This window comes from Lepidochelys kempii, chromosome 12, assembly GCF_965140285.1.
Source record: "Lepidochelys kempii isolate rLepKem1 chromosome 12, rLepKem1.hap1, whole genome shotgun sequence".
Lineage (NCBI taxonomy): Eukaryota > Metazoa > Chordata > Testudines > Cheloniidae > Lepidochelys > Lepidochelys kempii.
Window position 1 is genome coordinate 2657788 of NC_136391.1, and position 25875 is coordinate 2683662.

At 51.4% G+C, this 25875-nt stretch overlaps 1 protein-coding gene across 2 annotated transcripts in view; it reads left to right on the top strand.

Moving 5' to 3' along the window:
* Positions 1-2205: 2205 nt before the first annotated feature.
* The window catches only part of ACD (ACD shelterin complex subunit and telomerase recruitment factor), a 36830-nt gene continuing 13160 nt past the window's right edge, over positions 2206-25875 (top strand). For both annotated transcript variants that reach the window (XM_073307122.2, XM_073307124.2), the window contains exons 1-5: positions 2206-2502; positions 4818-4913; positions 7035-7164; positions 20570-20685; positions 22779-22869. In XM_073307122.2, the coding sequence (XP_073163223.1) occupies positions 2435-2502; positions 4818-4913; positions 7035-7164; positions 20570-20685; positions 22779-22869 (501 nt within the window). In that variant the 5' untranslated portion in view covers positions 2206-2434. The remainder of the gene's footprint in view (positions 2503-4817; positions 4914-7034; positions 7165-20569; positions 20686-22778; positions 22870-25875) is intronic.

Consider the following 25875-nt stretch of genomic DNA (forward strand, 5'->3'; position numbering starts at 1 on the left):
TCTTCATGGTAGTTTTTGCAAGCAGTTTGCTGCAGCTGATGGGTGTGGAAGTGATTTGATTGAATTAACTCAGGGTAAACAACTGTATGGAGAAAGCAACAGTTTGTTTGTTGGGAGACTTGTTTCAGTTCCTACCTGCCAGGTGTATGGATAGACTGACCTTAGAGCAGGGGTGGGCAAACATTTTGGCGCAAAGGCTACATCTGGGTGGGGAAATTGCATGCAGGGCCATGAATGTAAGGCTGGGGCAAGGTGTGGCAGAGGGTTGGGGTGCAGGTGTTTGGGGTCCAGGCTCTAGCCTGCCCTGGCCCCACACTGCTCCTGGCAGCAGCCAGCACCACACCCCTCAGGGGAGATGGTGTGTGTGGGCGGGCGGGCACAGGGCTCTGCATGCTGCCCTTCCTGCAGGCGCTTCCCCCTGCAGCTCCTAGGGGCTGGGAGTAGGGAACCATGGCCCAGGGGAGGTACCCTCAGGGGACGGCAGCTGGCCGCAGGGATGCGGTGCTGGCCAGGAGCGGCGTGGGGCCAGGGCAGGCAGGGAGCCTGCCTTAGCCCCGCGGCGCCACAGGGCTGGCGATCCGCCCGCGGGCCTAGTTTGCCCACCCCTGCCTCGGGCAGAAGCAGTGCGGGTAACCTAGGGACGGTCTCCGAGGGAGTGACACCTGTTGGGCCTTGTCCACACGGCCGCTTAGGCGCGGAAACGCTGCGCGCTCGGGGGCCGTGCGAGCTCGGCGCTGTACGGAGCAGGGAAGACGGCGCTGGGAGCGACGCCCTGGGCGGGGGTGACCGCGCTGCGAGAGCCCCGGGCAGCCCGGGGGTCACGCCCGGGTCCCCACCCACCGCCTGCGGCCGGTCAACGCTCGCCCCGCGCCCAGTGAAAGCCCCCGGCTGGGGTATCCCAGAGCCCGCGGGTGGGAAACGCTCCTGGCTCGGCCCGCGGGGAGCGCCGGGAACCCCGCGCCACCGCCGGGCCCCATCCCCACACAGCGCTGGCCGCCCCCCCCAGGGCAGGGCCGGCGCCGCCGGGCCCCATCCCCACACAGCGCTGGCCGCCCCCCCCAGGGCAGGGCCGGCGCCGCCGGGCCCCATCCCCACACAGCGCTGGCCGCCCCCCCCAGGGCCGGGCCGGCGCCGCCGGGCCCCATCCCCACACAGCGCTGGCCGCCCCCCCCAGGGCCGGGCCGGGCCCCATCCCCACACAGCGCTGGCCGCCCCCCCCAGGGCCGGGCCGGGCCCCATCCCCACACAGCGCTGGCCGCCCCCCCCAGGGCCGGGCCGGGCCCCATCCCCACACAGCGCTGGCCGCCCCCCCCAGGGCCGGGCCGGGCCCCATCCCCACACAGCGCTGGCCGCCCCCCCCAGGGCCGGGCCGGGCCCCATCCCCACACAGCGCTGGCCGCCCCCCCCAGGGCCGGGCCGGGCCCCATCCCCACACAGCGCTGGCCGCCCCCCCCCAGGGCCGGGCCGGGCCCCATCCCCACACAGCGATGGCCGCCCCCCCCAGGGCCGGGCCGGGCCCCATCCCCACACAGCGATGGCCGCCCCCCCCAGGGCCGGGCTGGGCCCCATCCCCACACAGCGCTGGCCGCCCCCCCCAGGGCAGGGCCAGCGCCGCCGGGCCCCATCCCCACACAGCGCTGGCCGCCCCCCCAGGGCCGGGCCGGCGCCGCCGGGCCCCATCCCCACACAGCGCTGGCCGCCCCCCCCCAGGGCAGGGCCGGCACCGCCGGGCCCCATCCCCACACAGCGCTGGCCGCCCCCCCCCAGGGCCGGGCCGGCGCCGCCGGGCCCCATCCCCACACAGCGCTGGCCACCCCCCCAGGGCCGGGCCGGGCCCCATCCCCACACAGCGCTGGCCACCCCCCCAGGGCCGGGCCGGGCCCCATCCCCACACAGCGCTGGCCGCCCCCCCCCAGGGCCGGGCCGGGCCCCATCCCCACACAGCGATGGCCGCCCCCCCCAGGGCCGGGCCGGGCCCCATCCCCACACAGCGCTGGCCGCCCCCCCCAGGGCAGGGCCGGCGCCGCCGGGCCCCATCCCCACACAGCGATGGCCGCCCCCCCCCCAGGGCCGGGCCGGGCCAGCGCCGGCCGCCCCCCCCCAAGGGCCGGGCCGGGCCGGGCCCCATCCCCACACAGCGCTGGCCGCCCCGCCCGCTCCGACATCTTTCTTGTGGGCGGGCTCCCGGCCGTTTCCTTCCCGTCGCCCCAGCTCCAGCTCCACCCCCTCCCCGGGCGGGCGGGCGCGTTTTCGCAGAGGGCTTTGCAGCTGTGGTAAGCTGGGGGCTGTGCAGAGTCCCCCGCTAACCTCTCCGGCCATGCGCAGCGCCGCGCACGCCCTGCCTGCTGCTCCCGGCGGCCGAGGGCACCCGGCCTCCCGGCCCCCGCGCCCCGCCGCCAAGCCCCACTGAGCGCCCCGGGCCCCCGCCGCCAGGATGCGAGAGGCCGAGGGCCAGGAAAAGCCGCCGCCGCGCGATTTGGCACCCCCCGGACTGGCTGGAAGGTGAAGCGAGCGAATGAAACGGGGGCTGCTGGGGGGGGGAGGCAGCCCTGGGGCCCCCCCCGGACCCCCCGCGCGTACCCGGCCCTGGGGCCCCCCCCGGACCCCCCGCGCGTACCCGGCCCTGGGGCCCCCCCCGGACCCCCCGCGCGTACCCGGCCCTGGGGCCCCCCCCGGACCCCCCGCGCGTACCCGGCCCTGGGGCCCCCCCCGGACCCCCCGCGCGTACCCGGCCCTGGGGCCCCCCCCGGACCCCCCGCGCGTACCCGGCCCTGGGGCCCCCCCCGGACCCCCCGCGCGTACCCGGCCCTGGGGCCTGTCTTTCGGGGGGATCTTCGCAGCGATTTAAGCCGGGATGTGGGTAGAAGTGTCGCCCCGACAGGACTCTCTGCCTGCGCTCCCGGGCCCGGCCAGAGCCCGGAGTCCCGGCGGCCAGTCCGCGCTGGGGTCTCCCTTGGGCCCCGCGCGGCGTCCCCCGCTCGCTCCCGTGCGCGTTGCTCGGGAGCCGCCGCTCAGCCAAACCCGGCAGCCAGCCCGCTGGCGCAACCCAGCTGCGGCCCTTTCACAGCAAGTCCTCGCCTGGCTGGGAACGGCTCGGGTTTTACCAGGAAATGTCGATTTCGCCGGACACGCACAAACCCATGAAAAAATATTTCCATCCATAATCAATGAAATTTACAGATAGGCAACGTGAGAAAAATGCTTCTTGAGAACTAAGAGACCAAATCCAGTGATTTAGGCTTGTCCCAAATGGACTAGAGAATGAATTGTAAAAACAGGTAGGGTTTGTTGATTTAAGGATATTTACTTTGTGTATTTTCATGGGCGAAATTGACAATTTGTGGTTGAAGGGTTTATACAGCTTTAACTTTCTGAATCTCAACATTTGGTGTCATTAAATAAGTGACACACACACCCGCAGTAATTTCCCATAACCAGCAGAATTTAAATAGATAAAAATCTAAAACAATGCTTAAAAATCAACATCAATATTATCTGTTGAAATTATAAGGGGAAAAACGGCAGATTCTGCCAAGTCTCTCTCTGGCAAGCCAGGCTTGTTCTTCGACTGATTAAGAACAGGACAAATGGCTAACTGTGTTTAATTGTCACAGATATAAAAATATTTGTTATGATTAGTCTTGTCTTTTTCTCTGAACACAACAAAAATTGGGCACAGCAAGCTCTCAAATAACAATGTTAATTACCTAGAGACAAACACCCAAGACCTAGCTTAATGCTCTGGCTTAATGTTTGAGGCTTAGCACTTAATGCTAAGCTCAGATCTAACACAAAGAACACAGTTAGCGCCACTAGAAGATTCACAAGCTGCTGTAAAATATTCTACCTAATTCCTGTACACTGCAATTAGATAAACCAGCTAGCACAGGGGTTCTCAAACTGGGGGTTGGGACTCCTCAGGGGGTTGCGAGGTTATTACATGGGGGGTTACGAGCTGTCAGCCTCCATCCCAAACCCCTCTTTGCCTCCAGCATTTATAATGGTGTTAAATATATAAAAGTGTTTTGAATGTATAAGGGGGGGGGTCACACTCAGAGGCTTGCTTTGTGAAAGGGGTCACCAGTAGAAAAGTCTGAGAACTTCTGAGCTAGCAGCTTTAGAGTACATTTTCCTTTTCAAGGCATTTGAAGAAATCTTCATCTGCGGCTGGAATATCTCTACGTCCTTTCCTTTTCTATCCCCCCAAATGCCAGCCTTCAGGTGACCAAGTTTGTGGGAACATATAAAATGGTTCAGAGTGTTGCATGTTATCCCAACATCTTGGTATCTTTGCATTAATTAACTCATTTCTCCCCCACTCATGCTCCCTATGGTGTGCTAGAGCAGGCCTTCCCTCTTGTGGGCCTCCTAGGGCGGGTTACAGGAATCGGGCTGTTCTCCAACAGGGTGTGGGGAAATGAAAGAAATTCCCCCACACAGCTAACGGGGTGACATGGTTAATTGCAGGGTTGTTGTAGCCATGTTGGTCCCAGGATATTAAAGAGACAAGGTGGGGGAGGTGATTGCCTCTTCCACCAACAGAAGTTGTCCCAATAAGAGGCAATCTTTTGAGTTGTCTTCACGTCTTGGGAAGGTGACCAGAGTGTCCAAGTTAAATACATGGTGAGACAGATTGTTAAACATAAGTGGTTCAGACATGCTATCCCACCATGTATTTAGCTTGGACGCTCTGGCTACCTTTCCCAGACCTGAAGAGGAGAGCTCCCTGAAGCTCAAAAGCTGTCCTTTCCTCCAACACAAGTCGATTCATAACCGACATTGCTTTACCCACTTTGTCTCTCTTGTTGTGGTTGCAGGCAGGTCAGCGGTTTGAGTGTGTGTTACCTTCAGAGGCCTACGATCTTCCAAGCAAAGAACTCCGACCGAATTCCAGAGTGCGAAGGAATGCAGCGGTAAGATTGTACATCCCATCCCAGGCACCCAGCTATCTCCCCCATGCCCTTGTAGAGAGGTCAGCTCCCACTTCCTGTCTTTGCGTGCAGAACATGTGTGCTGTATGCCCATGTCTCCGCTACTGAGCGTGCTGCTTTATCGCCATGCTGGCCTTCCTTCACAAGGAGCTCTCCCCTCACAATCTCAGCCGGTGACGTTTACCTACAAAGACACGCTGGCTCTGTGTCTGCTGCATGTGGAGAACTGGCTACTCCGTGGGATTGCGAGGCCTGATCCTAGGAGGTGTGGAATGCCTGTAGCGCCAGGTAGGCTCAGGCCCTGAATGGGGAGTAGGGTAAATGGCCTTTTGTGTGCAAGACAAACAGTGGGCCGACCTGAGCTACTTGTTCTCCTGTTATCCAGGCGAATGACATTGGGATTTGGTCTCTTTCTGTCCCTCCTCTCACTCCAGGCTCTCAAACCCAGCTCAGCTTAGAGCCCAGGGAGCAAAGGGCTGAAAATCCTGCATTTCTGCCCTCAGGGTGGGGCTGAGGGGCTTTGAATGGCACTTTGGGCAGAGTAGCCCTGTAGGGACTCATGGGAGTCTGACTAGTGCTGCCCTGCAAAGACCAGCTGGACAGGAATTCCTGTCAAAGGGGCAGTACTGAGGTACCTCCATCAGATAGGAGCACGGCACTTCTCCCTGAGCAAGGAACCTAGGGGAGGCACGTTGGTGTGTGGCGCTTGTCGTTTCTGAGTAAATGCCTTTCAGTAGAGACTGGAGGTGGGGAATGGGAGAGCGGTCACAAGCCCCTATGGCAGCTGCTAGCAACCTTTTCCTTCCGGCTGTGCTGTGGAACAGCTGGGCTGTGATAGCCCGGGTTATGGCTGCCGCGTTCTGGGAAGGGGTGTCTGGGAGAAGGAGGGGAGGGATCTCAGTGTGGTACTGTCCCTTGAAGCCGCACAATGAAAGACCCACAGCACTGCCTGTTGCTGGGTGATGCAGTTCAGTTGCTGAGTGATGCAGCCGGTCATAAGGCTGCACGCTGTGATTGCCGTAAAACGTGACAGGAAAGATGGCCTAGTCGGCTCTAGACTGGGTCTTGGGAGACCTGGCTTGAGTTCTCTTCTCCTGCACAGACTTCCCATGGGCCAGCCTCTTGGTGCTGCAGTTTCTGTCCATTGTGGATAGTAGCTGCGCCCTGTCTCACAGGGGTATTGGGGGAAGAAATACATCAAAGCCTGGGAAGTACTCCAATACCATAGAATGGGGGCCACAGAAATACTTACTGTAGAATAAAAAGGGGCTTAGACACAGGGAAGTCATCTATGCTTACCTGCAAATCCCCTTTCTTCTAGCAGGAAGCTCTGCAAATCCCCTCCAGTAGGTCTCCAGCCTGCCTGGAGCCCAGAACCGGGCCTGTTGGGCAAGGCGTGGGAAGTTGTGGAGAGAATTGCCTGAAGGAGAGAATTGCCACAGCAGCTCTAGAAGAGTTACTTTATTTTTAACGTTGAAACTGTAAGCTCATTTTGTTCTGTGCCTGCCCAATGCCTGGCACAGCGGGGTCTGGGGCCATGGCTAGGGCTCCCAGGTGCTGTGCCAATACCAATAATAAATGAATTCATCATAAACAATGAGGAATTAATATACTCCCATTACAGTCAATTACTGCAGGATACCTATTCTCAGTCAAAAAACACAGCTTTTGAGATACAGTCTCAAGGTCAGATGTTTTCTTCAGCTGGGCGAGATCTATGGCCTTCCCTATTAGAAGGATGGACACTTTGGGGTAATCATGGGTAGCTGTTTCTGTTCGGCTATACTGCAAGGGGTCACCAGATCTTTACGGTGGCATTTAAATAGCAGCCATGCAAATAGCTGTATGCATTAAAGATACAACAGGGAAATGACTTGCCCGGACAGCCAGAGAAGGAATGCTGGTGAGATCCACGTGGAGCGTCCTGCCCAGGGAAGGGACCTGATCCATCTTTCCTAATGGGCACTGAGCTGTTTGCCAGTGAGCGCTGGAGGCAGCTGCTGGCCTTTCTGCTGCTTGGAACATGTCTCTGAACTCTGGGCTGAAGCTGCAGACTTCACACTTCCCTGTCTTCAGAACTGACCCCTGCCTCTCCTCTCTCAGGTTGGAGGATGAGCGGAGGTGGCTGGCTGTCCCTAAAGTCTACGTCCTCCAGCCTTGGATTTTGAACCTTTTGATGAAATACGAACAGGTGGAACCCAGAAATACACAGGTGCCTGGGCACATCCTGAACGTAAGTGACTGGGGCTTGCTGTGTGCCACTTGCCCCTTCCCAGCGCCCTGCTGGGTGGGGGACCCTCTGCTGCGGGATGCCCCCGTGGCTGGAGTGTTTCTGCAGGACTCCACTCACTCTGCTCCCTGAGGGCTAACTCGGAGGGCACAGTGCAGGTTCAGTGCCCCTCCCCTGGAAAGGGTTGGGAACTGAGACCCATTAGAGGGCTGGTCTTTCCAACTCCCTACATACCCTCTCGCTCTAAAATTGAACTCCCCTCCTGGGATGTTGTGCAGTTTTCTCTCCGTAGAACCCACTTGCCTGCCAGTTCTTTGTCTGGTTCTCTCCCCACCCCTGTGGTGTTTCTCTCTCGGCTTTGTTGGGTGGGGGTGGGCTGAGAGCTCTCTCTTTGCCCCTAGTGGGCAACATATCACATGACCCCCCACCATTCCCCCCCGTGTCTAAGCCCTGAAGCCTATGATGCTGCTGCTCTTTCCATAAGCCTGAGTTGGTCGCTAGACAGCTGGGCAAGGCAGCCCTTTTCCACAGCACTCCCACGCCTGCTGCAATGGGATGGCCTCTGGGGTGCTGCCACTTCCCTTCCTGGACCTGGGTCTTGTCCCACTCTGTTGCTGTTTGAACACAGGATAGAGACAGGTCCCTGCCCTGATGGGCTTGCAGGGTATGTCTCTCTTGCAATCAGGAGTATGATCGCAACACATGTAGATGTACCCAGCTAGATCAAAGCTAGCTCTAGTAAGAAGAGCAGTGAAGTCATGGTGGGACCCTGAGTGGCTGCCTCCCGTGCTGCTGTGGCTTCATTGCTATTGTTACTTGAAGAGCTAGCTTAACTTTGGTATGTCTACACAGGCTGCAGCCACAGTGTAGACATACCCACAGCCTACAGAGGCATAGCTGGTGCAGAATGGGGCAGGAAGGCAGTGCCTTGGCCTCAGTAAGACCAGAGAAAGAGTGTGTGAGGTGAGTGTAGTTTGTGTCATTAATGTCATAAGGGAAGATGGAAGCTGTGATGTCTGAGGCTGGTTGAGAATTTTTTGATAAAACTTTTTTCTTTGGAAAACGTCAGTTCATCTAAACCAAAACTTGTTGTGGGAAAGGGTCATTTTTGACAAAGATCTCATTTCAGAAAAAAGTTTCAGATTTGTCCACGTTTCGTTTTATACAGGATTGTCGTAGCTGTGTTGGTCCCAGGGTATCAGAGACAAGGTGGGCAAGGGAATATCTTTCATTGGACCAACTTCAGTTGGTGAAAGAGACAAGCTTTTGAGTCCCACAGACCTGAAGATGGGCTCTGCATAAGATCAAAAGCTTGTCTCTCACCAACAGACAGTTGGTCCAATAAAACTTCACCCACCTTCTCTCATGTTTCATTTTGACATTTTCGAAACAAAGTTCAGTTTTTCAGTTAGAAGCCACAAAGCCCTGGCTGGGATGATTTAGTTGGGGTTGTCCTGCTTTGAGCAGGGGGTTGGACTAGATGACCTCCTGAGGTCCCTTCCAACCCTGATATTCTATGATTCTGTGAATTGACCCAAACTGATTTATTATTTTTGGATGCTCAGTTTACGAATATTTTTGAGATTTTGACTTTTTAAATCAACATAGGAACGGCTGTATTGGGTCAGACCAATGTCCTTGTAGCCTAGTGTTCTGTCTTCTGATAGCAGCAAATGCCAGGTGCTTCAGAGGGTATTAGGGGCTTGTTCCTTCACCCGCTTACTTCCCTGGTCCTTCTCGCATGAACAGAGAGCAACAATACCCGAAGTCCAAAGGTGCAAACAATTCAATGTTTATTGGGGTGAACTTCCAGCAAGCATGATTCCAGTTTCTTTCGTTAGTATCCCCCTTCCCAGCTCTGACACCACAGAGCCTTACCTGTGTCCCTGTTCCCATTCCCCCCCTTAGCAAAACATGATTCCAATTTCCCCACCCCCATTCCCTGTTCCATTCCCCCCGCCCTTACTTCCTGATTGACTGCAGACTACATAGTAAAACTTGAGTTCTGCTTAGCTATACCTTAACCAATCATTTTACTGAAATTTAACTAACCTATCCTAACATATTGTAACATGATTATTTAACCAGTTATATCCCACCACCTTAATTAGTTTACACCCAGCAAAATTAATTATACAGCAGATGGGAACGATCACAGAACCAGACAGAGATTATACAGACAAACAATAGGGAAATGGGGACTACAGTAATAGAACAAACACAGAAATGCAGATTTCACATCCCAGCTATAGATAAGTGAGTTCTTGCCAGACAGGATGCTATCAAACTAAATTTCCTTTTACATCTTCTTGGCTCTTCCCTTTCTCTGGAGGCGATAGGCATTATCAGGACAGGATTGTATCCTAACAGCCCAATAGCACCTTATTTCAATGTGAGTAGGTTGGAATGTGAGGATGGGACCGTTCGCGTCCCAGCTTATGGCTGCCTCTGCTGCTTAGCCAAAGGCTTTAGCCTGAGAACAGGGCCTCAGACTGTCACAGTAAGAGAAGGCCCTTACACCAGCAGACAGTGATTTTGATTCTTTCTTTTATACCTCTATAACTAGCCAAGTGATAAGAATTCACCTAAATTCTTAGAGTCTAGGCCTTTACAGACAGGCCTGAATATCTATATCCTAACAGAGGGAATGAACAGAACAGAGCAATTATCAAATGATCCATCCTTTGTTGCCTCTTCCCAGCCTCTGGCAGTCAGAGACTTAGGGACACCCAGAGCATGGGGTTGCATCCCTGACCATCTTGCTAATAGCCATTGATGGACTTATCCCCAATGAACTTACCTCATTATTTTTTGAAACCACTTATACTTTGGCCTTCACAGCATCCTTTGGCAAAGTTCCACAAGTTGACTGTGTGAATAAGTACTTATTTTGTTTGTTTTAAACCTGGTGCATATTCATTTCATATGGTGACTGCTGGTTCTTGTGTTATATGAAAAAGAAGTTTTATTTACCCGATTTGCTCTCTCCAGACCATTTGTGATTTCGTAGACCTCCAGTATATCTGCCCTCAGTTGTCTCTTTTCTAAGCTGAACAGTCCCAGGCTTTTTAATCTCTCTAGTAATTTTTGTTGCCCTTCTCTGTACTTTTTCCAGTTCTAATTAGGGTTGTCAAGCAATTAAAAAGATTAATCACATGATTAAACAATCATGGAATACCATTTATTTAAATATTTTTGGATGTTTTCTACATTTTCAAATATATAGATTACAATTACAACTCAGAATACAAAATGTATAGAGTTCACTTCATATTTATTTTTAATTACAATTATTTGCACTGTAAAAAACAAAATAATATTTTTCAATTCACCTCATACAAGTACTATAATACAATCTCTTTATCATGAAAGTTGAACTTAACAAATGTAGAATTATATATAAAAAATGACTGCATTGTTTTATTTTTTCAATGTAAAACTTTAGAGCCTACAAGTCCATTCAGTCCTCCTTCAGCCAATTGCTCAGACAACCAAATTTGGTTACAATTTACAGGAGATACTGTGCCTGCTTCTTGTTTACAAAGTCACCTGAAAGTGAGAACTGGTGTTCACATGGCATATTTACATGCCAGATGCTCTAAAAATTCTCATGTCCCTTCAACTTCAACCACCATTCTATAGGACATGCATCCATGCTGATAATGGGCTCTGCTGGATAACGATCCAAAACAGTGCGGACTGACGGATGTTCATTTTCATCATCTGAGTCAAATGTCTCCAGCAGAAGGTTGATTTTCTTTTTTGGTGGTTCGGGTTCTATAGTTTTCACATTGGCGTGTTGCTCTTTTAAGACTTCTGAAAGCATGCTCCAAATCTCGTCCCTCTCAGATTTTGGACGGCACTTCAGATTCTTAAACCTTGGGTCGAGTGCTGTAGCTATTTTTAGAAATCTCACATTGGTACCTTCTTTGCGTTCCGTGAAATCTGCTGTGAAAGTGTTCTTAAAACGAACATGTGCTGGGTCATCATCTGAGACTGCTAGAACATGAAATATGGCAGAATGTGGGTAAAACAGAGCAGGAGACATAACAGTTCTCCCCCAAGGAGTTCAGTCACAAATTTAATTAATGCATTATTTTTTAAGGAGCATCATCAGCATGGAAGCATGTCTTCTGGAATGGTGGCCAAAGCATGAAGGGGCATACAAATGTTTAATATATCTGGCATGTAAATACCTTGCAACGCCATGCAAACTCCCGTTCTCACTTTCAGATGATATTGTAAATAAGGAGCAGGCAGCGGCATCTCCTGTAAATGTAATCAAATGTGTTTGTCTTAGTGATTGATTGGCTGAACAAGAAGTAGTACTGAGTGGACTTGTAGGCTCCAAAGTTTTACATTGTTTTGTTTTTGAGTGCAGTTATGTATCTTAGGGGGGAGGGATAGCTCAGTGGTTTGAGCATTGGCCTGCTAAACCCGGGGTTGTGAGTTCAATTGCCAGCAGATCGAGGGATGTGATCATTCCCCTCTATTCAACATTGGTGAGGCCTCATCTGGAGTACTGTGTCCAGTTTTGGGCCCTGCACTACAAGAAGGATGTGGATAAATTGGAAAGAGTCCAGCGGAGGGCAACAAAAATGATTAGGGGACTGGAAAACATGACTTATGAGGAGAGGCTGAGGGAACTGGGATTGTTTAGTCTGCAGAAGAGAAGAATGAGGGGGGATTTGATAGCTGCTTTCAACTACCTGAAGGGGGGTTCCAAAGAGGATGGCTCTAGACTGTTCTCAGTGGTAGCAGATGACAGAACAAGGAGTAATGGTCTCAAGTTGCAGTGGGGGAGGTTTAGGTTGGATATTAGGAAAAACTTTTCCACTAGAAAGGTGGTGAAGCACTGGAATGGGTTACCTAGGGAGGTGGTGGAATCTCCTTTGTTAGAAGTTTTTAAGGTCAGGCTTGACAAAGCCCTGGCTGGGATGATTTAGTTGGGGATTGGTCCTGCTTTGAGCAAGGGGAGGGACTAGATGACTTCCTGAGGTCCCTTCCAACCCTGATATTCTATGATCCCATGACAGCTTACTTTGCTTACGAGCCTTTGGGGAGGGACCTTGTCAAAGGCGTTCTGAAAGTCCAAGTACACTATATCCGCTAGAGCAGTGCTACTCAAAGTGGTTGTCCAGAGCCATCGGCTGTCGGTCTGCGTGCACATTGGAAAAACAAATGGCTGGTCCCCCACATCAGATAGCTTGAGAAGCGCTGGGCTAGATCAGCCTTGTCCACCTGTGTGTTGATACCTCAAAGCATTCTAACCAATTTGCGAGACATAATTTTCCTTCACAAAAGCCATGTTGACTATTCCCCAGCATATGCTGTTCATCTCTGTGTCTGGTCATTCTGTTCTTTACTGTAAGCAATTTGCCTGGTACTGAAGTTACGCGAAGCAGCTTGTAACTGCCAGGGTTGCCTCTGAAGATTTTTTTAAGAAATCAGCATTACATTAGCTACCCTCCAGTCATCAGCTACAGAGGCTTATTTAAGCAACAGATTACATACCATAGTTAGTAGTTCTACAATTTTATATTTGAATTCTTTGGGAACTCTTGGGTGAATATCATCTGGTCATGGTCCCTTACTACTGTTTGTTTAATGGTTTTGTTCCAAAATCTCCTCTACTGACACCTCATTCTGGACAGTTTCTTAGCCCTGGTCTACACTACGAGTTTAGGTCGAATTTAGCAGCGTTAGGTCGATTTAACCCTGCACCCGTCCACATGACCAAGCCTGTTTTGTCGACTTAAAGGGCTCTTAAAATTGATTTCTGTACTTCTCCCCGGCAAAGGGTTTAGCACTAAAATCGACCTCACTGGGTCGAGTTTGGGGTAGTGTGGACACAATGCGATGGTATTGGCCTCCAGGAGCTATCCCACAGTGCTCCATTGTGACCGCTCTGGACAGCACTCTCTGCTCAGATGCACTGGCCAGGTAGACAGGAAAAGCCCCGGGGACTTTTGAATTTCATTTCCTGTTTGGCCAGCGTGACAAGCTGATCGGCACGGGTTACCATGCAGAGCTCATCAGCACAGGTGACCATGGAGTCCCAGAATCGCAAAAGAGCTCCAGCATGGACCGAACGGGAGGTACTGGATCTGATCGCTGTATGGGGAGAAGAATCCGTGCAGGCAGAACTCCATTCCAAAAGACAAAATGCCAATATATTTGCCAAAATCTCCAAGGGCGTGATGGAGAGAGGCTACAACAGGGACACACAGCAGTGCCGCATGAAAGTTAAGGAGCTGAAGCAAGCCTACCAAAGAACAAAGGATGCAAACGGTCACTCCGAGTCAGAGTCCCATATATGCTGCTTCTATAATGAGCTGCATGCAATTCTAGGGGGGGCCCCTACCACTACCCCATCACTGTCCGTGGGCACCTGCAAGGGGGGAGTCTCATGCAACAGGGATGAGGATTTTTTGGATGAGGAGGAGGTTGAGGATAGCACACAGCAGGCAAGCGGGGAATCCCTTCTCCCCGGCAGCCAGGAACTGTTCATCACCCTGGAGCCAATACCCTCCCAAGACGTGCTCCCGGACCATGAAGCCGGAGAAGGCACCTCTGGTGAGTGTACCTTTTTAAATATAATACAGGGTTTAAAAGCAAGTGTGTTTAATGATTAATTTGCCCTGAAGACTTGAGATGCATTTGCAGCCAGTATAGCTACTGGAAAAGTCTGTTAAAGTGTCCGGGGATGGAGCGGAAATCCTCTAGGGAAATTAGGGTGGGGAGGGATAGCTCAGTGGTTTGAGCATTAGCCTGCTAAACTCAGGGTTGTGAGTTCAATCCTTGACGGGGCCATTTAGGGATCTGGGGCAAAAATTGGGGATTGGTCCTGCTTTGAGCAGGGGGTTGGACTAGATGTCCTTCTGAGGTCCCTTCCAACCCTGATATTCTATGATCCTCTCCTGGAGGTATTCTAAAAGCCTTTGGCACGTGGTGGGGGGAGGCCCATTCATGCTGAGCTGTTTGCGTTTGGTTGAGAGGGATCTTCCCTGATCCTAGCCATGGGTGGGGGGCGGTGAAGCACATATGCTGTCTAATGTTAATTGCTTGATTCAGTGTGAAATAGTCTTCCCTTTGTTCTCTCAAATGCATCTTTTTAAATACTACTCTCCCTTTTTTTCCTCCCACAGTTGCAAATGTTTCTACGCTTCTCCTACCATCTCCATCCCAGAGGCCAGCGCAGATTAGAAGGCGAAAAAAACACACTTGCGATGACCTGTTCTCAGAGCTCATGCAGTCCTCCCACACTGAAAGAGCTCAGCAGAATGCGTAGAGGCAAACAATTGCAGAGTCCAGGAAAGTGTTAAATGAATGCGATAAGAGGAGGGAGGAGCACTCTGAGAGGAAGCAGGATGCAATGCTGAGCTTAATGCGGGAGCAAACTGACATGCTCAGGCATCTGGTGGAGCTGCAGGAAAGACAGCAGGAGCACAGACCGCTGCTGCAACCCCTATATAACTGCCTGCCCTCCTCCCCAAGTTCCATATCCTCCTCACCCAGACACCCAAGGACGCAGGTGGGGAGACTACGGGCACCCAGCCACTCCACCCCAGAGGATTGCCCAAGCAACAGAAGGCTGGTATTCAGTAAGTTTTGAACTGTAGTGTGGCCTTGTCCTTCCCTCATCCACCACCCCACCCAGTGCTTCCCTCCTCACCCACCCCTCCCGGGTTACCTTGCAAGTTTTCCCCCTCTTTGTGTGATGAATTAATAAAGAATGCGTGATTTTGAAACAATAATGACTATATTGCCTCTGAAAGCAGTGATCGAAGCAGGGAGGTCAGTTGGCTTACAGGGAAGTAGAGTCAACCAAGGGGGTGGGTTTTCATCAAGGAGAAACAAACAGAACTATCACACCATAGCCTGGCCAGTCATGAAAACTGGTTTTCAAAGCTTCTCTGATGCGCAGGGTACCCAGCTGTGCTCTTCTAATCGCCCTGGTGTCTGGCTGTGCGTAATCGGCTGCCAGGCGACTTGCCTCAACCTCCCACACCACCATAAACATCTCCCCCTTACTCTCACCAATATTGTGGAGCACACAGCAAGCAGCAATAACAATGGGAATATTGGTTTCGCTGAGGTCTAACCTAGTCAGTTAACTGCGCCAGCGTGCTTTTAAATGTCCAAATGCACATTCTACCACCATTCTGCACTTGCTCAGCCTATAGTTGAACTGCTCCTTGCTACTGTCCAGGGTACCTGTGTACGGCTTCATGAGCCATGGCATTAAGGGGTAGGCTGGGTCCCCAAGGATAACTACTGGCATTTCAACATCCCCAATGGTAATTTTCTGGTCTGGAAAGTAAGTTCCTTCCTGCAGCTGTTCAAACAGACCAGAGTTCCTGAAGATGCGAGCGTCACGTACCTTTCCCGGCCATCCCACATTGATGTCTGTGAAACATCCCTTGTGATCCACCAGTGCTTGCAGCACCATTGAAAAGTACCCCTTGCGGTTTACGTACCGGCTGCCAAGGTGGTCTGGTCCCAAGATAGGGATATGTCACCACACCACAGTTAGGGAACCCCATTGCAGGAAAGCCAACCACTATGACCTGCACGTTTCCCAGAGTCACTACTCTTGATAGCAGCAGCTCAGTGATTGCATTGGCTACTTGGCCCACAGCAGCCTCCACAGTAGATTTGCCCACTCCAAATTGATTCCCAACTGACCGGTAGCTGTCTGGCTTTGCAAGCTTCAAGAGGGCTATCGCCACTCGCTTGTGAACTGTGAGGGCTGCTCTCATCTTGGTATTCTTGCGCTTCAGGGCAGGGGAAAGCAAGTCAAAGTTCCATGAAAGTGCCCTTACGCATATGAAAGTTTCGCAGCCACTGGGAATCATCCCAGACCCGCAACACTATGCGATCCCACCAGTCTGTGCTTGTTTCCCGGGGCCAGAATCGGCGTTCCACGACAGGAACCTGCCCCATGATGTCCAAATTGCCAGGGCCCTTACTTTGAGAGAAGTCTGTGTCCATGTCCTCATCACTCTCGTCACTGTGCTGCCGTCGCCTCCTTGCCTGCTTTTGCAGGTTTTGCACATATGTCAGGATAATGCACGAGGTGTTTACGATGCTCACAACACCCGCGGTGAGCTGAGTGGGCTCCATGCTTGCCGTGGTATGGCATCTGCAGGAGAGCAGAGTTGCAGCGGAAGTGGTGGATGACGATGGATGCCACGAGAATAGATATTTATACAGAACGATGAGAGGACCTGCAAGGTGGATTCATGGCACCAGGAGAGCAGAGTTGCAGCGGAAGCAATGGATGACAATGATGGTTATCTGTCCTACTGCACTATCTGCTGACAGCAGTATGGCGTCTGCACGGAAGAAAGGCGCGAAACGATTGTTTGCCATTGCTTTCACGGAGGGAGGGGCAACTGATGACATGTACCCAAAACCACCTGTGACAATGTTTTTGCCCCAGCAGGCATTGGGAGCTCAACCCAGAATTCCAGTGGGCAGTGGAGACTGCAGGAACTGTGGGATAGCTACCTACAGTGCAACACTCCAAAAGTCGACGCTAGCCACAGTACTGTGGACGCACTCTGCCAACTGAATGCACTTAGTGGGGACACACACAACCGACTGTATAAAATCGCTTCCTAAAAATCGACCTAATTTCGTAGTGTAGACATACCCTTAGATTTGTCACCACAAAAGAATGGCTCAGGTGTGGGAATCTCCCTCCCATACTCTTCAGATGAAAATAATTCATTTAATTTCTCCACAATCGCCTTGTTTTCCCTGAGTGCTCCTTTAGCATCTCGATCGTCCAGTGGCCCCACTGACTGTTTGGCAAGCTTCCTGCTTCTGATGTACTTAAATATTTTTTTCCTCTTTTTGTGTGTGTGTGTCTTTGGCTAGTTGTTCTTAATTCTTTTTTTGGCCTGCCTAGTTATACTTTTAAACTTGACTTGCCAGATTTTATGCTCCTTTCTATTTTCCTCAGTAGGCTTTAACTTCCAATTTTTAAGCAATGTCTTTTTGTCTCTAACTGCCTCTTTTATTCTGTTGTTTAGCCATGGTGGCATTTCTTTTGATGGTCTTGCTGTTTTTGTTTTCTTTATTTGTGATGTTCATTTAGTTTGCGCCTCTATTATGTTGTCTCCATGCGGCTTGCAGGCATTTCACTCCTGTGACTGTACCTTTTAACTGCCATTTAATTAGCTTCCTCATTTGTGTGTAGTTCCCCTTTTTGAAGTTAAGGGTGAACTGTGATGGGTTTCTTTGGTATATTCCCCTCTACAGGGATGTTAAATTTAATTCCACTGTGGTCATTATTACTGAAGGGTGGTAATCTCAAAATTGTTTGTTGGATGAAAAACTGTTTCCTTCCCAGCTCGAGTGACCCCCACTTCACCTGCCTATGTACACCCCTGAGCTGCTCTCATGCAAACTGATTGCAGGGGAGTTTGCCGCCTGCCTTAGAAATTCCAAACATCTTTTTCTTCACTTGCGCCAGTCAGCTGCTCCCTCTTGCCATCTGTCCTGAATTAGCCTCCTTTCCTCTCCTGAATGGGACCCCCATTCCCCTGCCTGTCTTCTGCACTCCCTCTTTTCCTCTACAACCAGTCTTCCTTCTGCTGTGTTAATTTCGATGGAATAAATGAGCCAGCAAGTCAAAGGCATTAACATGACTGTCACTGTCCAACACTAAACATTAAGAATGGCTTGGGGTTTTGAGCACAGACACCTGCTTAGTCCCAGGGCAACAACAACCAGTAAATTGTTTTAAACCTTTTATTAAAGATACAGAAAAAGAAGGAAAAACAGCAAGCGCATTTAGAAAGGAGTGTATGAAGTAAGGCTTTCATTTTAACAGTATCCCTTTCCCTTTAGCTGTAGAAAATTTCTTATAGGGAAGACGACCTGACAGTTTTTAAATCGTGTTCAAGATGATAGGTGTCCTTTTTGGGAAAAATTAAAAAGATGAGTTGAGATGAGCTGCAGCTGTTTTGGTGGAAGTTCAGTCTTGCTTCCTTAAGATAAAACAAGACAAAAGATGGTGACGAGAACAGCAAAGATAGAAGATGCAGCTCTGTCTTTGGTGCTGACTTTCACTTGCAACCTTATTGCTGGAGAAACATGGGCCCGGCACGTGGTCTGATCAGCCGCACTGAGACCTGGCAAACTCATACCAATGTCGGTCTGTTTAGGACTTGCTTTCAGCTGCCTTTCTGGTCGCAGTCTCAGAGCAGTGTTGCAAAAAATGGTGTTTAAGCCTGACTCTAGACAGAAGATAGAAAAAGTGAGAGATGGGAAGGAAAAAGACACTTAAGGGTGGGGGTGAGAACAGAAACCCAAGTCTCCCATTCCAGGTGCTGTTCAGGGTTTAGCTGGAGCCTGACTTTGCCAGTTCCCTCTCTCTGGCCCGGGCTGGTCAGAATGCCTTTCAGGACCAGGATGATGAAGGCCCATTGGTGTCATAGCAGATCCCAAGGTCCCAGCCAGGAGGGTAAAGCGTGCTCCTTCCAGTCTAGCCATCTTTGGTGCTCTGATCCCCTCCAAAGCCTATTGTTAGGGACCCCAAAAGGGAGTGGTGCACAATAGCCTATCCCCTCATTACTTTGACTACTGGTGAGGTTTATTTTCCAACATACCAATTTTGGTCTGTTAATTTCCGATTCTGTTCTTGCGTTTACCAGTCATTACCGTAACACAGTCCCTGGGCGGTATCAGACCTCTGTGTGTATGCTAACCCAGTCTGGCAGTCTTTAATGTTTGCTGACTTTTATAAACAATTTCATGTAACAGGCCTCGCTGGATCCTTGTAACCCTGGACAGCTTAGAGTACAGGCCTCCATGCAATACTTCCCAGCTCTGGCTGCTTCCTCTCAAGGGGCCTTTCTGACCCAACCTGGGACTTGCAGGGGGTAGGGTTTGTGTCATGTGACCATGGCAAAGCATCGCAAACTTCCTTAGAGCCAGGGCAGCAGCCTTGCCCCAAGGCTGCCTTGTGTTTCACTCTGCTTCCCTGCAGGGCTCCTGCCCACAGCCTTCCCTGGCCCCCTCCTGTCTGGCTTCCTGCTGCCAACGTTCTCCAAGTCTCTGGGTGGTGGGGCCATCCCTCCTTTGTCCCTCGCCTGGTTCTCTCTCCTCCCTGCTGGAAGCTCCTGCTGTTACCCAGCCTATGGAATAGCACTCACATGACACCCGCTGTTTCCACCTGCTGCTCCTCCTAAGTGTGATTCCCTGACGGGAAGGCATGGGCAGATGCAGAGTTCCTGTGACTTCAAGGGTGAATTTAATTCACTGACTTCATGGAGTGCCCCAGGGGTCAGTCCTGGGGCGGTTTTGTTCAATATCTTCATAAATGATCTGGAGGATGGTGTGGATTGCACTCTCAGCAAATTTGCGGATGATACTAAACTAGGAGGAGTGGTAAATACGCTGGAGGGCAGGGATAGGATACAGAGGGACCTAGACAAATTGGAGGATTGGGCCAAAAGAAATCTGATGAGGTTCAATAAGGATAAGTGCAGGGTCCTGCACTTAGGACGGAAGAACCCAATGAACCGCTACAGACTAGGGACCGAATGGCTAGGCAGCAGTTCTGCAGAAAAGGACCTAGGGGTTACAGTGGACGAGAAGCTGGATATGAGTCAACAGTGTGCCCTTGTTGCCAAGAAGGCCAATGGCATTTTGGGATGTATAAGTAGGGGCATAGCGAGCAGATCGAGGGACGTGATTGTCCCCCTCTATTTGGCATTGGTGAGGCCTCATCTGGAGTACTGTGTCCAGTTTTGGGCCCCACACTACAAGAAGGATGTGGATAAATTGGAGAGAGTCCAGCGAAGGGCAACAAAAATGATTAGGTGTCTGGAACACATGACTTATGAGGAGAGGCTGAGGGAACTGGGATTGTTTAGTCTTCAGAAGAGAAGAATGAGGGGGGATTTGATAGCTGCTCTCAACTACCTAAGAGGTGGTTCCAGAGAGGATGGTTCTAGACTATTCTCAGTGGTAGAAGAGGACAGGACAAGGAGTAATGGTCTCAAGTTGCAGTGGGGGAGGTTTAGATTGGATATTAGGAAAAACTTTTTCACTAGGAGTGTGGTGAAACACTGGAATGCGTTACCTAGGGAGGTGGTAGAATCTCCTTCCTTAGAAGTTTTTAAGGTCAGGCTTGACAAAGCCCTGGCTGGGATGATTTAATTGGGGATTGGTCCTGCTTTGAGCAGGGGGTTGGACTAGATGACCTCCTGAGGTCCCTTCGAACCCTGATATTCTATGATTCTATGGTGAGTGATCGTAAAGGAGGCCCGAGTGTCTGCAGCATCCCCTGCCCTGGCTGTCTTTCTGGGAGGGGTGTTGAACACTAGCTCTGTTCCTCAGGGATGATGGAAGAGTCAAGCCCATGTTTGTTTTCTCCCCAATCTCTCGATAGGTTGTGAGTGACTTGAAGGCTGCAGACCAAGGCAGTGCCGCCGTCCTGCACATCTCAGATGGGTCCTACTACATCCGGGTGGTTGTTTCCCTGGAAGCCATGCAGATGGCGGAATGGTGGGTTTCACCTCGTCTGTCAACCCCTGCTGGGGTAACTGCATTGCAGCTGCTGGCCAGGCTCTCAGCAGATTTCAATGAAAGTTGGGTTGGGCTAAATCAGTAGCTGGGTGGGAGGCCTATGTGGAAAGCCCATGTGCTGCTGGAAGTAACTTATCTACTTTCCCAGCACGATGCCTGGAGGTGCTGTGGTGCAAACTGTGTTGCCTTTGAGTTGAGATTTCGACTGAGGTCCCGCTTATTTGGAATCGTTAAAGGTCCAGTGACACTTTACACAGGAGTCACAAAGTTTGGCTAGGACACCAAGGCTAATGGTAACTTCGGGGGGTTCCATTCTGCCTCTCTAACTTCCCTCTGCGGTTTCAGTTGGATCTGGTGTCCTTCACTTCCTGTCCTAAACAGTCTGTGTAGGACTGCTGTATGTGCCACCCCCAATGTGGGTAAAGGGATTATATTGGTCTATAACCCTCCTTGGGACTCTGCTGGCTACAAGCTGGTATGAGGTGTAAGGAGCTGGGTTCATTTTGCTCAGCAGAAGGTTTGAAAGTTGCCCCATTCTTCAATTTCATTTTCAAAGGCGGAATTAAAATTTTTGTGTGTGGAAAAATTTGGGAATTGGACCGTTAGGAAAAAAATGGAAGGAAAACACTTCTGCCATTTCTGCAATGTTTCCTTTCTACTTATCCACTAGCTCTAAGCTAAATGTCTGTCTGCTGGTGGAAGAGAAGACATGGCAGCAAATGTCCTGCTGATGTTCTCAGTGTCTCGCTTCCAGAGACAGACATTGCCCCTCATGATCATTTTCCAAGCCAGGGGTTCCTCCTCGCTTAGAGAACTGGGTGTTCATGCCAGAAATACTCGCATCCCCAGCCAGCAGAAGATCTCTGTGAGCGTAGGTGGAATTAAGTGAACATTTATGAGCCTCCTGTTAGAAGCCTTAGTCCGAAATACACTCATCAGAGCTACTGGTGCTTCTGAGGCTCCGCTGGAGTGTCCCTCGCTGTCTTCAATAGGGTTTCCCCCGTAGTTCCCTTTCTCACAGTTGACGGAGACTCCCACTGGCATCTCTGTCTCCCAGTCCCGCCTTCCCTGCAATCTCCTCGCAGGGAGGCAGCAGCAGCCAGTCGCTAGACATTGGAGTGCAAGATTTGAGTTCTGGTTCCAATTCTGTCGCTGTCTCTCTGTGTCCTGGGGCAGGTTACTTCCCCTCCAAACCTTCATCTCCTCATCTGTAAAATAAGGATACTACCAGCCTTGGTAAAGGGGTTTGAGAGCAAGGCAGGAAAAGCTTTATGTAAGCGCGAAGGATGATGGCTCCTGTGACACTGGGTGTTGCCTGGCTATATAAGTGCATCTGTGTGCTGGACATTAGCTAACAGCACTGGGGCAAACCACAGGTTTGTGTTAGGGTCAGACTTGAGGCTGCCACTGTGGCTTAGCCTGAACTCCTCAGTCATGCAGGCAGCAATTCATCCCTTGCTGATATAAAGCAGCTCATCTACTGCAGGATTCTGCCTCTCACATCATCAGTCAGTGCCTGCCAGTTCTGTGTCCCGACTCTGTTGCTGCCAATGAATCACTGCTCAGCCTCCCTCTTTTCAGGCATGCACCAGGCTGAGCTCTGCAGCAGTGACTGTTAGAAAACTCTTGGGAGCAAAGCCTCCTGTTCCAAACATGGGACTGGAACATGCACATTTTAATCCTGGCTCCACCACGGAGTCATGCCACGGCCTTGAGCCAAGTTACTTAACCTGTCTGCCTCAGCTTCCCCATCAAAGGTGGGTACGTATTATAATGCCCCATTTTACAGATGGGAAGAATGCAATGCCTGTTGTCAGTAGCAGAGTCGCGAATAGCATGCAGGCCACGCAGCTCTAAGCACTGTGGCGCTGCGCTTGGGATTGCTTTGTTCGATGGTCGCCCAACAGGCCGATTTCTAACAGCGCCACTGAGTTGGAGCAGAAGGCAATTAGATTAGTCAGGCATGAGCAATTGGAGCAGTTCGAGTCCTCTCGCAGGCCATCACCTGACTGGTCATGCATGTTTGAGACCATTTGTCACTCAAAAACTTGTTTTGCTGCTCTGTTTTCTAGTGTTCAACTGCAGTCCGGGTTCTCCAGCATCATTGGCAGGATTATCATCTTGCAGAAATACATGGTGTGCTTCCAGGAGGAGACCAAAGCGGTAAGGCTCTGTCTATCTCAGCAGCCATAGGATCCATCAGCTGAGCAAAGTGATGAGGGTCATATTCTAGGGCTGACGCTCTGTCCTGCTCTCTGGATATTCTAATGCTCTTGAATCCCGTTGAGATGCCTTGTGTTGAACAGGCAGCTGCCCTCATCAAGGGTCCAGAATCAAACGTAAGCTGGGCGTAGCTCCCCTTGTGCAGCTAGAAACCGTTTAACTCGCTTTGTTGTGTGGCTGAGGTGTTCAGTAAATATTACAACATTGTGATGGGTTCCCTCCGGGGTGCTGCCTGGAATACGGTACCATTGAGCCCACCTGACCCACCAGCCTGGGCTCACTTTACATTGTACTGCTGTGACAAGCTCTCAAGCCCCCTCCAGAGTGCATGCAAGTAGGGATACACTCAACTGCAGCACTACACACACAGGATCTTTAGTCAGCCCTTGCAGGAGTGAAATCAGGAGGGCCAAATCACACCTGGAGCTGCAGCTAGCGAGAGATGTCAAGAGTAACAAGAAGGGTTTCTTCAGGTATGTTGGCAACAAGAAGAAAGTCAAGGAAAGTGTGGGCCCCTTACTGAATGAGGGAGGCAACCTAGTGACAGAGGATGTGGAAAAAGCTAATGTACTCCATGCTTTTTTTGCCTCTGTCTTCACGAACAAGGTCAGCTCCCAGACTGCTGCACTGGGCAGCACAGCATGGGGAGGAGGTGACCAGCCCCCTGTGGAGAAGGAAGTGGTTCGGGACTATTTAGAAAAGCTGGACGAGCACAAGTCCATGGGGCCGGATGAGTTGCATCCGAGAGCGCTAAAGGAGTTAGCGGATGTGATTGCAGAGCCATTGGCCATTATCTTTGAAAACTCATGGCGATCGGGGGAGGTCCCAGATGACTGGAAAAAGGCTAACGTAGTGCCCATCTTTAAAAAAGGGAAGAAGGAGGATCCTGGGAACTACAGGCCAGTCAGCCTCACCTCAGTCCCTGGAAAAATCATGGAGCAGGTCCTCAAGGAATCAATTCTGAAGCACTTAGAGGAGAGGAAAGTGATCAGGAACAGTCAGCATGGATTCACCAAGGGCAAGTCATGCCTGACTAATCTAATTGCCTTCTATGACGAGATAACTGGCTCTGTGGATGAAGGGAAAGCGGTGGACGTGGTGTTCCTTGACTTTAGCAAAGCTTTAGACACGGTCTCCCACAGTATTCTTGCCAGCAAGTTAAAGAAGTATGGGCTGGATGAATGGACTATAAGGTGGATAGAAAGCTGGCTATGTTGTCGGGCTCAACGGGTAGTGATCAATGGCTCCATGTCTAGTTGGCAGCTGGTATCAAGTGGAGTGTCCCAGGGGTCGGTCCTGGGGCCGGTTTTATTCAATATCTTCATAAATGATCTGGAGGATGGTGTGGATTGCACTCTCAGCCAGTTTGCAGATGACACTAAACTGGGAGGAGTGGTGGATATGCTGGAGGGTAGGGATAGGATACAGAGGGACCTAGAGAAATTGGAGGATTGGGCCAAAAGAAATCTGATGAGGTTCAACAAGGACAAGTGCAGAGTCCTGCACTTAGGACGGAAGAATGCAATGCACCGCTACAGACTAGGGACCGAATGGCTCGACAGCAGTTCTGCAGAAAAGGACCTAGGGGTTACAGTGGACGAGAAGTTGGATATGAGTCAACAGTGTGCCCTTGTTGCCAAGAAGGCCAATGGCATTTTGGGATGTATAAGTAGGGGCATTTGCAAGCAGATCGAGGGACGTGATCGTTCCCCTCTATTCGACATTGGTGAGGCCTCATCTGGAGTACTGTGTCCAGTTTTGGGCCCCACACTACAAGAAGGATGTGGAAAAATTGGAGAGAGTCCAGCGGAGGGCAACAAAAATGATTAGGGAACTGGAACACATGACTTATGAGGAGAGGCTGAGGGAACTGGGGATGTTTAGTCTTCAGAAGAGAAGAATGAGGGGGGATTTGATAGCTGCTTTCAACTACCTGAAAGGGGGTTCCAAAGAGGATGGCTCTAGGATGGTTCTCAGTGGTAGCAGATGACAGAACAAGGAGTAATGGTCTCAAGTTGCAGTGGGGGAGGTTTAGGTTGGATATTAGGAAAAACTTTTTCACTAGGAGGGTAGTGAAACACTGGAATGCGTTACCTAGGGAGGTGGTGGAATCTCCTTCCCTAGAAGTTTTTAAGGTCAGGCTTGACAAAGCCCTGGCTGGGATGATTTAGTCAGGCATCAGTCCTTCTTTGAGCCGGGGGTTGGACTAGATGACCTCCTGAGGTCCCTTCCAACCCTGATATTCTATGATTCTATGATACCCTAAGTCACTGGACCCTTGCCTTTCATCCCCACAAGTAAGGCATGGTTATGCATGGGGAGCTTGGAGTCAGGCTCCCGCGACACCAGGACGCAGACCTCTCCAGAGGTCTCAACCCTCCCAGGTACCCAGTCCCTCAGGTCTGGAATGCACAAAAAGTTTCTGTAAAACAGATGAAGGACCCCCCACCCCAATCCCCAACATGCCATGCCCCACCTGCCGATCCCCCATGTGACCTGCCCCATCCTGTCCCCCACATTCCGTGCCCCATCCCCCACGTTCCATACCTCATCCCACCACATCCATAATGATCTATGCCGTCTCCTCATTCCAAATGTTCTCTGATACTCACTGGTTCTTTCCCACATCCATCCATAATGTAACACACTCATGGGCCGCCACTGTCTCTCCACATCCCATCGAGGCCCGCTCCATATCAGACATGCTGCGTTGCCATGCCCTCCACCCCCCTCACCCTTCCCAGGGCATTCAGGAGGTCATCTAGTCCAACCCCCTGCTCAAAGCAGGACCAATCCCCAATTTTTGCCCCAAATCCCTAAATGGCCCCCTCAAGGATTGAACTCACAACCCTGGGTTTAGCAGGCCAATGCTTAAACCACTGAGCTAACCCTCCCCCAATAGGTAGGGGCAGTGCCAGGCTCTGGAGAATTGCCCCTCAGAAAATG